Source organism: Pimephales promelas, chromosome 24 (genome assembly GCF_988280905.1).
Source record: "Pimephales promelas chromosome 24, fPimPro1.hap1.1, whole genome shotgun sequence".
In the NCBI taxonomy this organism is placed as follows: Eukaryota; Metazoa; Chordata; class Actinopteri; order Cypriniformes; family Leuciscidae; genus Pimephales; species Pimephales promelas.
The window spans coordinates 15,070,065-15,085,463 of NC_142792.1; the positions used below are offsets into that span (position 1 = coordinate 15,070,065).

The 15,399-nt window shown below is 36.0% G+C and overlaps 1 protein-coding gene across 3 annotated transcripts in view; it reads left to right on the plus strand.

Annotated features, from left to right (window-relative positions):
* The window catches only part of dennd5b (DENN domain containing 5B), a 40,470-nt gene that overhangs the window by 898 nt on the left and 24,173 nt on the right, over positions 1–15,399 (plus strand). For 2 of the 3 annotated variants that reach the window (XM_089126646.1, XM_089126647.1), the window contains exons 2-3: positions 12,199–12,258; positions 14,692–14,801. In XM_089126646.1, coding sequence (XP_088982772.1) covers positions 12,199–12,258; positions 14,692–14,801 — 170 coding nt within the window. The remainder of the gene's footprint in view (positions 1–12,198; positions 12,259–14,691; positions 14,802–15,399) is intronic. The other variant, XM_089126648.1, reaches the window with a different exon arrangement.

The window sequence follows — 15,399 nt, forward strand, 5'->3', positions numbered from 1 at the left end:
CTTGTGATGGCTGTTCGAGAAAATTTGAGCACAAAAATATGCCATTGACTAAAGCCTGTGTGTCTATATCTTAATATATTGACATTTTGGATGAACATGATTGATCTTAGATAAATCAATTTAATATCCAATTACCTAAATTAAGTGAAATCAATTAGCCAATGTTCCCAATCGCCAAATGTTCTCTGAAACCAGCTCAATACGTTGTTGGAGGAAGGATTTAATCCATTCAATGTTTAATTGAGCCTTAAAACATCCAATAAGAACAATCATCATCCTCATTTATTGATTCTATGAATATTTTTGATGTCTCATGCCAAGATAACTGATCATATCTGTTGTTTTTTGGCTTATTTGCCTTACAATACATCTTGGATATTGAAGATATCACAAAGTAGGCTATTGCAGCGTGTCCAAAGGGTATGTCCAATGAACGTGCATTGAGCAACCAATTCTGGGCAGCTCACGTGTACCTGATGTTATGTAGCTTGTGATGTGGTGCTTTTGGCACTGTGAGGTTTGTTTGTGTGTAGTAATTGTTTCATATGCAATATGCACATGTCTTTTGTCAGTTAATTTGAAAGCACAAGCTATTGCCAAGAGCATAAGTGTAATTGTCAGAGCAAACCGGGCTTCTAAAAGCAACTACTTGTAATCCCAGTAGCCAGCCTGTCTACTCTAACCCTGTTTTTCGGTAATCTTTGTCTGGCCTTGTTTTAACAGATGTGATGATGATTGCTCTACCTTTTTAAGGCCTGACGCAGTTTAACAGACTGCTGGTGAACTGTGTGAAGAGCTAAGCTGCATGTGCATGATGCTCTCGTGGATTAGATGTGTTTTCTTTTAACCCAGAGCAGGCCGTGTGGGAGCACAGCAAATTGATAAATTAAGCCTGTGCAATTGTCCTGGGAAATGTAAGTAAATTAAATTAGGCTAAAGTCAGTTTTCAGAAATAATTTTTTTTTTAGAAATTCACATTAAAATTGTATAACAAACCGATAAATATTTTCATGTTATAGTAGTCGATAATTGATTTATGGTCTTAAAAAATGACACTAAAAACGAATATATTTTTAGTTAAGAAAATTAGTGTCATTTTTTTTTTTTACACAAAATAGTATAGAATATATATATAGGCCTATATTTAAATGCTACAATTAAATAATTATGTATATAAATGTTTATTCCAAAATGAAATGCTTTAAAGAATGGCATAGGTAAAAAATTTAAAAAACAGGAGGAAAGTATGTGCATTTAAAGATCCAAAATCAACCATTACCAATAGTAAATCACTTTTAAAAAATCACGTAATGGTGGAACTTGGTTATTTTAGTATACTATTATTTAGTAACATTTTGAATTAGCTTTTATTTTTATATTTTTCTTTTAAGTAATTTTGTTAGGTGCTTTAGTCTCTTCATATTAGCTTAGTCTCTTTATATAGCTTTATTTTTATTTAAGTTTTGGTTTGAGTAATTGTAGTTGGCCTATACTTCAACTTAAACGAAAATTGCCTTGGGAACTAACTGTTTTAGTTTTTCATCGAATACTTATATTTTATTATATTTCAGTTTTGTTTCAATTGACAAAAATGTATTCTTTTATAATTGAGACCTTTCTAGAGACTTGGGCCTGGGCAATACCTTGGACATCAACCTCAGCCCCTTATCATAGCCGCACCACAATCTAAAAAACTGGTTTGTAATGTTTGTATAGACTCAGAGAGAAAAGCCATTTCCCCATTAAACAGATTTGACTGTCCACTGTGAGATTGGTCTTGTTCCCCAGATAAAGTTCATCATGATTAAACAGTTTGAACTTGATTAATTTTGTCCAGTGTCACAAGGGCTTGGATTTTATCAGCTTCCCCGCGTTGCTCAGATAAGCCTCGCTCTGTGAATAGCATTGTGAGATGCTTGATTTGAGAGATCCATGTACAGCATAACCTTTGTTGAAGATGATCCTACTGTTCTTGTTTGATCAATATCGAGTGTTTTGAAAAGCCCCCTCGCCCCACCCTATTGCACCTGCATTCTCTGGTGGCCTAGTTTCTGAAGGTTAGCTTTGGTTGCACCTCCTGTGAGAAGACGCTCGTTTGTAATATAAACCACTTGAAGATGGAAAGAGCGAGAGATGGTTTTCCTGATATATTTTTGGCCCTGCTTCCTCAGTTCCATTGTTTCAAATGCACATTTCCTGCTGGGTCCTTCAGCGTGTTTCTGCATGACTTAATGTGCGGCCGTCCAATCCCAGAGGGGCCCTGCACTCATATGACCCCCCTCCCTGGGCCTTTTCAGCATAATCAACACTGCTGGTCGCCCTTTCACTGGTCTGCCCCTGTACAATGTCTTGTTATGGAGGATTTTTATTTAACTGTTTTTACTGTGTCAAGGTTAATTGAAGTGATCATTCATTACATAAACACACTGGGCGCCTCGATTGATGTCATTTTTGAGTTGTTGTGCCTCTTCATGATCTTCATTCATTGATTTCAGAGGCTTGTTGATTGGACTTTTGTCCTCGGCTCTGATAACTGCAGTTGACGTTTTTGGAGCTTTTCTCCCTCTGCAAGGCCAAAGTATAATTGACCATTTTCACATGTAAAATTAAATAAAGCTAATTGTATTTGTAACTTTATCTTGCAGTGTGTTTTTTCTTTCAATTGCGATTTATTTCTCACAGTCTGACTTTAGCCTATATCTCACTTTTACTTTGACTTTCTCACAGTGCAGCTTTCAAGGCTATTTCATATTTGCAAATTCATATCTAAAATGTAACTATTATGCAAGGCAATTTTATTTCTAGCAATTACAAGATCAAATTTAAAACACAATTACAACTATATGTTTCAATTCCACTTTGTTTCTTGTAACTGCATCTTTTTATTTTGTAAGGTAATTTTATTTCCTTGAATTGCAACTTTATAGCTCACAATTTGACTTGAAATCATGTGATGTTTTTTTTTTATCACAATGCAACTTTTTCTTGTAGACACAACGTTTTATCTTGCAAGGCAATTTTGTTTCTTGTAATTGTAACTAGAGCCCGACCGATAAAGGATTTAGAAGGCCGATACAAATATTTTTGGGTTTTAAAATCCGATATTCCGATATATCGCCCGATATTTTTTTTATTAAATATTGTCTAAATGTTCACTCCTCGCAAGTCTAACTTATATTTTACAATGCAGGGACTGTAACTAGAGATATGCTAGTTATAAATATGGTAATCATTACTTTATTTAGGCAGAAAAAGTTCATTGTGGTTTCCAAGCTCATTAATGTTAACGTTAGCAGTCTTCCACTGATGATAGTGGCATTAGCTAGTCTATGATGAGCCATAATTTAGCAATAGATAACATCATACTGCAAATTGTAAAACATACATTTTCAATATAACAGGCCAAGGAGAGATGATTGAAGCATGTTTGGTCTGTTTTTATTTTATTTTTTGAATATTAATTTATCGGCCATTTTAACTGCCGATACTGATATTTTGGAAAATGTCTAATATCGGCCGATAATATCGGTCTGGCTAATTGTAACTATCACAATGGAATTTTGTTTCGTGTAACTGCAACTTATCTTAAAAGGTAATTTTGATTCTTATAATTGTGAATATCAAGTAATTGCAATATATATATATATATATATATATATATATCACAGTGCGACTATTTTCATAGTTTTGGGCTTCTTTTTGCAAATTTTAATCTCACGATGCAGTTTCAAATCTCACAATGTCTTATCGTAAACTTTCTCTAAATTACTTCCATAACAAAGTGATTTTGGGGAAAACAAGCCGCACTACTGTCTACTGCCCTGTTTATCTGTTTGTTTATTCCTCAGACCCATTCTCATTAGTCAGTCTCTTTAGCCCCCTCTTTCAACTCTGTGTTAGTAGTTTCTTAGAGGGCCTGTCAAGCACTCATATTCTAGGCCTAAGGGTGTAGTATTATGTCCTATAAATAGACCTCTTGTGTTCGAATACACAATAAGAGGATTGCTACATGTCAGAAAGAAATGGCTTTCCAAGCAGTCCCTTGTTATTTGTTGTCATGATTGTGAACATAATAGAGAATGAAGACATGAAACACAAAATTTGAATCCTAGTCATGCACAAATTTATGCTCTGGTGGTCTGTGCTTTCAGTATGTATTTCAGTTCCCTACAAAACGTGCCACACCAACAAGCCTTTATCTCATCTCGTGTCTTACTGATGTGTCTGCCATGCATCAATAAAATGGGTTTTCCTGCTTTGGCAGAGGAAGAGATTTTAATCTTTGATTTTTGTAGTCTGTCTCCATCATTCACACCTTCACTGAAAGAGGGGATTAGTCTCTTGAATTACCTTCATTTACTGAGGATTTGACACCTTGAACGGTCATTAACTGTGAATCGACAAAGTCTGGTCCCCTTCAGGTACCTGTTGATTTAGTGGTGCTGTTTGATTCTCTCTTTAACTTTTATAGTGGTGTCTAACCAGCTTGTAACAAGTACTTGGGCGAACAAGATCCTACTGAGGGCTGTAGTTTATTCAGCCAGGAGTGTGTCTGCCATTTAGTGGTTTGTTGTCTAGGCAGTGACGCGAGTCACACAAAAACTAAATGCATGTATTCAGAGCAAAGCAAAATCCGTACTTGTACTTCTGACGTCCCCCTTGATGCTCTACAGGTCAATTTGATTCTGTGTCGTGTAGAGCCCGACCGATAAAGGATTTTGAAGGCCAATACGATACAAATATTTTTGGGTTTTAAAATCCGATATTCCGATATTTCGGACGATTATTTTTTTTTAATATTGTTGGATTTCACACACGTGTAAAAGAAAAGTTAACTTTTCTGCACAAGATACGTTTGATACTTTTTCTCTATGTCTAAATGTTCACTCCTCGCAAGTATAACTTACATTTTACAATGCAGGGACTGTAACTAGAGATATGCTAGTTATAAATACAGTAATAATTACTTTATTTAGGCAGAAAAAGTTCATTGTGGTTTTCAAGCTCATTAATGTTAAAGTTAGCGGTCTTCCACTGATGATAGTGGCATTAGCTAGCTTTGTGGTTAGCTAGTCTATGATGAGCCATAATTTAGCAATAGATAACATGATACTGCAAATTTTAAAACATACATTTTCAATATAACAGGCCAAGGAGAGATGATTAAAGCGTGTTTCGTCCGTTTTTATTTTTATTTTTTAAATATTAATTTATCAGCCATTTATAAATGCCGATACAGATATTATGGAAAAAGCCTAATATCGGCCGGCCGATATATCGGTCTGGCTCTAGTGTCGTGTCTTGTAAAGAATCTCGAAAGAGGAAAAAAGTACACCTCCGAATGCTCTCCAACAGGTCCAGGATCAAAACTAAATTACACAAAAATAAAAATTAAAGAGGAAAATCTGCACACAGTTTAACTCTTGCCTTTATTTACTAAATAAAATGACGTTTCGGTAAAAAAAAAAACCCATAAAAAACATTAAGTAAACACAATAAAAATGCACCAAAACTTAAATTCTGGCAAATTAGAGAAGACGATAATTATTTGCACATTGAACTTGTGACTAATATCCATTAAATGCTGATATTAAAATGTGTCTAAATAAAGATCAATTGGTTTCTAGAAATGAACATGGATTAAAACATAATAATGTACTGGATAAAAAAAATGGATAATCATTGTGAGATATCACATTTAGGAATTGAATTATTTATTTAGTTGTTATTGTTATAAAGATACTGTAGGTTATAGCAAAGTTGTAAAGATTAAATATTCAGTATTATTGACCAATAGGCTGATAAATGATTGCTATATTGGGCATCTCTATTTAAAATGGTGCATGTCTTGCATTTTTACAGCTCTCTTTTTGTTGTCCATCACATGGACATTGACTCTGATGAAACACTGGGCTGTTTTAAACATACCTGCTGAAGCAGCTTCGAATACTTCAGGCCAGACAAGACTAACAAATATTGGGCGTCAAATGGCGCATTGTTACATTGTGTCTCCACTCATTGTTTCTTAATGACACTGGCCAGCTCGTATTGTGACTAGAGGCAGAGACACAAGGCAGTAGAGAACGGCCATAAAGAGGACTGGTTCCTGGACCATCTGTCTGTGAGCACCAGCGTGGACATGGGGACAATGGCTATGCTAATGTCGTAACACCTCCCCGGCTTCCCATTGACTTTTCCCTCCAGTCGGCCTAAACTGGGGGGAAAACAGGTTAAACGCAATGCTGTTTCCATGCTTTGTCCATTCCAGGGTATTTTAACTTAACATTTAATCATTTTCACTTTTTCAGTGTCTAACGTTCTAATTTAAACTTTTAATCCTGCATTCTCTTGAAAAGTGAAACAAATGTACAGGCAGCAGTTCAAAGTCATGGTTTTACACTATCCAATACTCTCGACTGTGTTTATGAAGATCAGAGATGGTGGGAGGGGATCTGAAAGCCTGTTAGCATAATCTGCTCAGAGACTCTGTACAACTGTAATCTGCCCTCCTCTTAATTTCAAGTGAAGTTCAATACTGCACAGTACTGTAGCATGTACCATAGCTGTAATAATACATGCCATTAACTTTCTTTATATTTATGTCATTAACTTTTACTACTTATACTGTAAATATGTAAAAATTTAAAGAACTTTTGAGACGTTAAGTTTTTCTAAAGTACATTTTTTGATGCATGCACCTCCCCTATTTTTTGTTTGTTTTGTGCTTTGATGCAACAGTTTAAAGAGGCTAGTTTCTGTTCCCGCAATACCCATGTTCACAAAGCATGATAAAGAAAGTACTAAATATGGTGTAGAATAAACCCTACTGAACCCCCAACTATGAGCCAGAACCCATCACTCAATATCAGTGCCTGATCTCACTGATGATATTGTGTTTAAATGGAGGCAAATCCCTGAAAGCTGTTATGGCATCAAAAGGAGGGATTAGTATTTTTGCTATGCTTTCAACATATGAAATGTTCAGCAAGACACGAACATCAGTGAGGTCAGGTACTAATGTTGAATAATGGCCTGCCGTCAGTTCAAAAATGTGTTCAATAGGGGTTTAAGTCTAAGCAGGTTTGTGCAGGCCAGTCTTCTACTCCAGATTTGGTAAAAGACGTTCAGTGTTGGGAAATCTGTATTAAGAGCTTGGGTCCCACTTTAAATTGGATGTATTTAACCACTATGCACATGCTTCAAATTAATGTACATATTGTGAGCGAATTTGGACAGTGAGTGTGGCTAGAAGGGCTGCCGCTTGTACATGTGTTTGTGTTTAATAATCATTTGAAATTTGGCAAACTGGCTGCTCCAGTAGTAATGAAAAGATAAATAAACTCTGTTATGGAAACTAGCATGTATAAACCTTCATTAAACAATTTAATAATCAATAAAAAAGGAATTTATACCTGTATGATATTACGCTGTACCCACAATGGACCAATGAATGGATCATTCAGCTGCGTATGCCATCAAAACGCTGGTCATTCAGCGCATTTGTAATTGTGGTGCATTAGGGGATAGAATTAGTGCACTCAATAACATACACTGGTTTCAGACACCATCACAAATGGTTGTTCCCTCAAATAGTGCAAGGGTATAGGGGACGATTTCGGACACAGGTGTGCATTCAGGAACAGGGTTGGGAAACACTGGGTTAAAGTATCAACATTGTAATTATAAATGTAACTACAAATATTAGTTTTTTTACCTAAGTACAATGCGAAAACATGCATGTCCACATAAGTATCACATTTATATATATATAAAACATTTCTCCTTCTATAAAACCCTTTACATAAAATGTTTTTTATGACTGTATAGTTCTATATAGAAACCCTTTCTGTATAGTGTCTATATACTTTAGGCCATATATATGTAGAGTATAAGAAATGGTTATGTCAGTCAAGTTTGAAATGCATCTATGGGAGAAGTGTGTCTGCTTTTAGTGAATAGCTCTCATAATTATCATCGCTCTAGACGAGAGCCATTTAATGCTGTCGGTAGCTGGCGGCTGCCAAATGGGCAATATTGGTCATAACTTGCCGAGTTATGTCACGAGCGCATAAATCCAGTTGCATAATATCTTTTCGACTCTGCATGGTGCTCGTCTAATGGATTACAACTGAGATGAGGCCATTCAGAGGTCTTCATCATATACATATTTGTATTTTGGCTCTGGTCTGCAGAGCAAAATGGATAGCACGTAAATTAAATATTTGACTTTAATGACAGTCAGAAAGTAGATTATTGCAGCTCTGGATATGTAATGTCTGTACTGGTTGCTTTGAGCTCCAAAACCACAAAAATACGGCAAAGTAAATGTTCCGAAATGCTTTTCTAGGGTCTCAAATGTGTCAAAAGGGTTGCGCCATTGGATCTGCTGAGAATCTGTGTGTATGAGGCAGAATGAGACCATGAACTGGTCATGTTGACTTAGTTCATTGACCAAGTTCCAACTCATCGGTAACCTGTGTCCTCAGATAAGACTTATCTAACACCACGTGACTGTTTGTTTTCAGGAAGTGTGATTTATATGCTGCTTTAACTCAGATTTCTCTCCATACTGTTAAATATGAAGGCTCATTCGGTAGTTTATTTTTTGCATACGTTTACAATTTTTATGGTGATTGTACCACTTTTGGATGTTTCGCCATCCCATACAGTCTGCTTTTGACGTTTAGTATACCACATTGTAAAGTTGTGTCCCAAATGATGAAACTATGAATGGTGTTGTGAATTAATTTTAAAGGTAAAAAGATCATTTCGTCGTTCAACATCAAAAAGTCTGATCGTCACATAAAGCAGGGACAGTTGGATGCATGGTGTCCAACATTACACTTTTTTCCGATTAATTAAGTGCGCCATGTTGGTATATAAATTATATATACCAATATATTGGTATTTAAACTTTTTCAAATTTTCAGAGCGAACTATTGCCTATATGGTACAAAATGGCAACGAATAGTGCATAAGTACATGGATTGGGGCGTACCTTAAGTATGTTGTATGTAGCATTTTCATCTGTTATTCCCACTTCGCAAAAAACAGTCTGATATGACTTTTAATGTCTTTTTAAATGGAATTCAAACTTTTAACGTGGATGTAAACACACCTAGTGTTTCATTCTCTGTAAACTTTGACCTGAATGCGTGCAACAGGCTGATATGAGTTACACTAAAATCATCTTAGCAATCTTGCGTGAATTGTCATGCTCTGAAAAAGTTGAGCTGTTTCTTTGAGGTTAACCATGTTCCTAATGCTACAAGGCATTTTTTTAAAAATATAAAACACTGAAACTGTCTCATTAAATATCTTAAACATGAAGGATTTTTGCTACTTGCTCCATCCCTCTTTCTGCTTTAAAGTAACTTTGTATCAAGCAAATTAAAGTAATTTTCCATGTGAGATTTCAATACCAAACCATGTAAGTGAAGGGTTTTCTTGCTTATCCTTGTGGTGCACCGAGATAAAACGGAGATTTTGACGGGCATGGACTTGTTGTGGATTACGGCTTCAGCAGATGAGTCATGAGGCTGACGGTAGAGCTGTGCTGACTGTCCAAAACCCTACGAGAAGCAAAAAGACCCCAATGTTTCGTGCTCACAATGTGCCCAATCAGCACTTAACACACACACACACACATAGCAAAAGCTCAGTTACGTAACGCTGTTGAGTATGGACAAAGGCTCTGCAGGAGACATTGTGTGCCATCTCTTGCTCTTTCCCAGTCTTCCATCAGTGCTTTTAAAATGAATGGTGCCCAGAGCAATACCTGATTTTTGGTCTTTGAAGCTCAATATCACAAATCCAATACTCTTTCACTGCTGCGAGGCTTTTGGATAAAAAATTCTTATGATTTATGATAAGAAATTTCACAGTACAAAAAACGTGGTATGGTCATTATTTTGAGACTTAGATGACTTACATTTAACGTTCATCAGCTTTGATAATGTGATATGGGTTCATTGAGTGAGGAAGACTATGCCAGGTGCTGGATTTTGGAGAGGTCGTTATGATCTCACATGAGTTCAAAGAGTACTTGATTCTCATTCAGTCAGCAGTGACCATTGATTGTTAAACGAACTGGCTTTTTAAATTTTATTTTATTGTTGTGTGAGGTCAACTTATGATGTTCACTTGGTTTTTGCATTCGAAAACATTAAAATGAATAAGTAATAGGCTATTTTGCACCCTAGTTTTGAGCCCAACTGAAAAACGCTCGGTTTTTATGGGCATCTCGCACTGAAGACTTGGAAGTAAACGCCCACTGCTGTGAGTGGATAACAGTTTTGCATATTATAATGAGTTTCAACTCTCTTGGGGGAAATTGTTTTGAAAACGGCTCGATCTGGTTTGTCATTATGAGGTAGGCCTATGTTATTTAGCTATGCGTGTAATGCGCAAATCGGTGGGCGGAGCTAAACCGGCCGTGTTGAAGTAGGTGTTGATCTTCTTCTGCAGGGGTGGTGACGTCATAGTTCCCCACTTTGAAAAACGAGTCGTTTGCTGAGGCTGGTGTCAATAAAAGCTTTTATTGGACTAACAAGGACGTTTTCAGTTCTGAAACTTACAGGATATTCTTATAATATATGATGACCTCTTAGATGTCAAAAGCTCAAGGGAAATTTGATATCTCAGTTCATCACCCCTTCAAAGGTATAGTGACATTTGTTCGTAACACAGCCTGAGTCATCCTGTAAGTACCGTTCACTGCAGATATAGCAATTGCTTCCTGTGTGGGAATCTCAATAACGGCATTCAAATAAAAGAAACAAACAAATACGAATCAGTGTTTCACCTCCTAATAAATTAAACATATTCTTACTATGTATCTATTTTTTTTTTTGTATATTAACATTGTGTTTAAGTATGTTCCATTACTGAGCTGATGTTAGATGTTCATAACCCTTATTCTCATGAAGATTGTCATTACTGTGCTATGGATGCAATTATACATTTATAACAGCGTAAGTTAAAGTAGTACGACAAATTGTTGATGTATTCTCAATATTTGATTTAGATTTTTACAGAGGCATATTGCATTCACTTGAAGAAAAAAATCTACTCTGTTTTTCCTAATTAACCAGTTAATTTTTCATGAGAAAAAAAAATTGCTGTTTTTCTGAATTAATGAGTTAATTTTTCATGAGCAAAAAAGTTTTTGCTCTGTTTTTCTGAATTAACGAGTTAATTTTTCATGGAAATTTTTTTTTTTACTGTGTTCTGAATTAATGAGTTAATTTTTCACGAGAAAAAAAAAAATGTTCCTCTGTTTTTCTGAATTAATGAGTTAATTTTTCATGAGAAAAAAATATTTTGCTCTGTTTTTCTGAATTAACGAGTTAATTTTTCATGGATTTTTTTTGTTGCTCTGTTTTTCTGAATTAACGAGTTAATTTTTCATGGAATTTTTTTTTTGCTCTGTTTTTCTGAATTGACTCGTTAATTCAGAAAAAACAGAGCAAAAACTTTTTTTCTCACAAAAAATTAACGCATTAATTCAGAAAAACAGAGCAATTTTTTTTTCTCATGAAAAATTAACTCATTAATTCAGAAAAACAGAGCAAAAACTTTTTTTTCTCATGAAAAATTAACTCATTAATTCAGAAAAACAGAGCAAATTTTTTTTTTCTCATGAAAAATTAACTCGTTAATTCAGAAAAACAGAGTAGATTTTTTTTCTTCAAGTGAATGCAATACGCCTCCGTAGATTTTTATCTTTTGATTTATTAGTGAATAACATAATGACGGGGTTTGGGGATTTTCACCAGTGCACATTGAATGTCTTTAAGTGATATTTAATAACACGCATCCAATTTTGATGATGGCCAAATTGAAGATTACTTGTCAGATGTTGTGTGTGTGGGTTGCACATGTAGATATTTCTTAGGATCTCGTGCTCCTTCAACACCCACCATTAAGAGATTCTGCGAGTGTTTGCTGGTCGTGATGTCTCCGTCCCGGCAGAGATTGCGGCCTACAGTCAAGCTGTGCTCGCAAAAGCAGAGGCTGTGAAAAACATGTCTCCGTTCACCTCCATCACTGCTCAGCCTGCAAAATAACACACACGCTGTCTGTCTGCACTTTGGTTTTTGTAGTCACACATCAGATCATTTTGTCTGCTTCTCCATTTCTGTGTTCGGTTTGACATTTTTGCTTTTTGTTTGTCTGTCTGTGTGTTTGCCATCTCAGCTTTGTACCAATGGCTAGAGGCCGATCGACAGGGCAAGGACCCAGAGGCCTTGGCAGCAGGTAAACATCATCATTAACCTCCTCACTGCTAAGCTCGCCTAAATCTATCCAGTTTTGTTTCCCATTCTCTGTTCCTTTGGCCCTGAGGACATTGTCTATTAAAGGGATACTCCACCCAAAAATGAAAATTCTGCCATCATTTACTCACCCTCAAGTTGTTGCAAACCTGTACGAGTTTCTTTCATCTGCTGAACACAATTGAAGATATTTTGAAGAAGGATTGGAACCAAACAGTTGTTTGGCACCATTGACTTCCATACTACTGGTGCAAATCCTCCTTCAAAATATCTTCCTTTGTGTTCAGCAGAAGAAAGAAACTCATACAGGTTTGCAACAACTTGAGGTCGTGTAGATGGGTGGTGTATCCCTTTAAGATCCTGGATGATTTGATCTTTAGTCACAGCAAGACAGACTGCTGTTTATGCACTTGGTATTAATATAACATGCTTCCCAAATGTATCTCCTGTGTCCACTTGTATTCAGACTTTGAGAAGAGGGTCTCTGATTTTGCGACTAAATACATTGTTTATTATAATGCGCTACTTGCGTAATGGATAAAGCGCAAAAATGTAAAATCACACGCCATTTCTCCCTGCACATTAATAATATTGATTCAATTCATAGTATTTAAAATTGAGTATTTTTATAGATGCTTGCAAAATATATGTTCATATTAATTTTAATATTATAGAACGCACATTTTAGAGAGTTATGAAACCAAACATGTTATATTACTTGAAATTAATAGTTTGCATTTATGAAAGAAAATACTTGATTTTGACTTTACGTTTTGACCATGTTGAATACCAAGTGGTAATGGGGTCATTGTTGTCATTTTAGCTTTCAGTCCTCACTACTACTTCCTCCCTCTTTTCCTCTCGTTCTTTCTCAGTTTGCGATATGCAGGCTCACCATAGTTAAATGTGGGTCATTTGCCTCTGCTTGTTATTTGAAATCAGTTTCTGTTCTCTTGCAACACTGACTCTCTCTTGCTCCCTCCCTGTCTTGTTTTTCTGCTGTTCCCCTGCTGTTCTGGCAATCACTTCATGGGGTGTTTGCATCAGTCTGTCTCTCTTTCTCACGTGTATCCTTGCGGACTCAGACTCTCTCTGTTATAAAGGGCTTTAGTAGATTTCTCCTCCTCCCTGTCCTTTCCTGTTAGTTGTCACATAGTCTCTCCTGCCAAATCGCCGCTAGTTCACCCCACAGTGCACAAATTCAGGCCGTAACTGATCTTCACACATGTCAAAACTAAGCTGATTTGGACAAGTGTTAATTAGACTCTTCTTAGTTACCTCAGCACACTCTTCTGCCTTATTCTGAATGCTGTTGTTGTCAGCTTATCAACACGTACCATCACCAAAATCGTTGTCTTGTTTATCTTTTCATGCTAACTGCACGATCTTGTTTGCTTCCCATCCATTTGATTTAAATCTGCTTTTTTACCTGTCATCAGATCCAAATCCTGCATGACACACTGTCTGTTCCTGTAATCTGCGCTGTTGTGGCAATCATGGCGCTTTTCCAATCTCTGTTCCCGCTTGTGCTTTGCTGTCAAAGCTATGGCGTTTCCATCGAACGCTGCAGGCGGCATGTGTCGGCCTGTTAATGATGCCCTAACATGCACTGAGCTTAAAGAAAACAAACCGTCGTGTTTCATGAAACTGTTGCTGTCATGGAGGAAAAGAGCGACACGACGCCTCCCTGATGTTTTAGCCCACCTTTGTGTGCTGGTGTTCTGATGAGTAATGCTACCTATCAGATTAGCATAGTAGCATAGTAGCATAGTCTTAGGTTGCGAACACCAGCATTACAAATGGATAGTGATTACATGACATGATACATTTGAGATTCGAAACATTGTGTGTATACATTTTTGAAAATATTTATAATATTAGTTAATATTAATTTGTTAAACGGTTCATATTATGAATTATTGATTGTACTGATGTCTCTGCATCATGAGTGAGTGTGAGTGAGGGATTGAATGAGTGAGTCTGCGTGCGTGCCACATGATCCCAGTGATCGGTGTTGTATATGGGTCACGCACAAGTGGATTTCTGTTCAACGTACCTGAGAGGAATCAGACTCGTATTAATATCAAAGCAATGTTTGTTGAAACAAGTTATTAAACCTTGTTAAGTAAGGTGTGTTGTTCTGCACGTTTTCTAGAAAGGTTTAGCACTACTAAGTAGATAAAGCATGTAATCCTCTGTAACTTGCTCACATAGATGACTCAAAAGGGCTCAAGTAATGAATTTTAGTGGCGAATCCATGAAACTTTTATTAGTTTAATGAGACGCATGGCAAACCTCTTCTTTGACTATGTATATAAGAATTCAGACACACTCGTACCATAGTTGCTTTTGCATTTTATGAATAATTTAAAAGAAGGTTTCATTATCCGTATTTCTTACAATTTCCTCTCTGCAGGGGAAAACTTTGATCAGAGCCCCCTCAAAAGGACCTTCAAATCCAAAGTTCTGGCCCACTACCCAGAGAACATCGAGTGCAGCCCATTTGACCAGGATGCTGTTAACATGGTAAGTGACTACAGTTGGTTTTTTTTGTTTGTTTTTTTAATTTGTTTTATTGAATTTTCATATAATACAAATATAACAAAACATCAACCACGCCCAAAAAAATAATAATAATGAAATAATAATAATAATAATAAAATAAATAAATAAAATAAAAACTCTAAAAACATTTTTTTTCTTTTATTCATTCCAGTATTGTTTGCTTTTTTTCTATTTTTTTCTATTTTTATTTTATTTTATTCCTTTTCGAAAGCTGTTTTAAAGTAGTAGAATAGTTCACCCAAAAATTGAAATTCTGTCATACTCACCCTCATGTTCGTCTTCGGATCACAAATGATCTTTTTTTAAATGAAATCTGAAAGCTTTCTGTCTCTCCATTGACAGCAACTACCACTTTGACACTTCAAAAAGTTTATAAAGAGATCATTTTTGGGTAAACTATCCCTTTAAGTGTGTTTAGGTCCCACCAGAGCATGGTGAGGCTTGTCAACCAGGGTTAACTTTTACGAAATCCATAACATCCGACACATCTTAACTTGTTTTGTTTCCCTTTCAAATAAAGGTTCCCTCATGCAATCTCAATATTTCTCACATTAGTCAT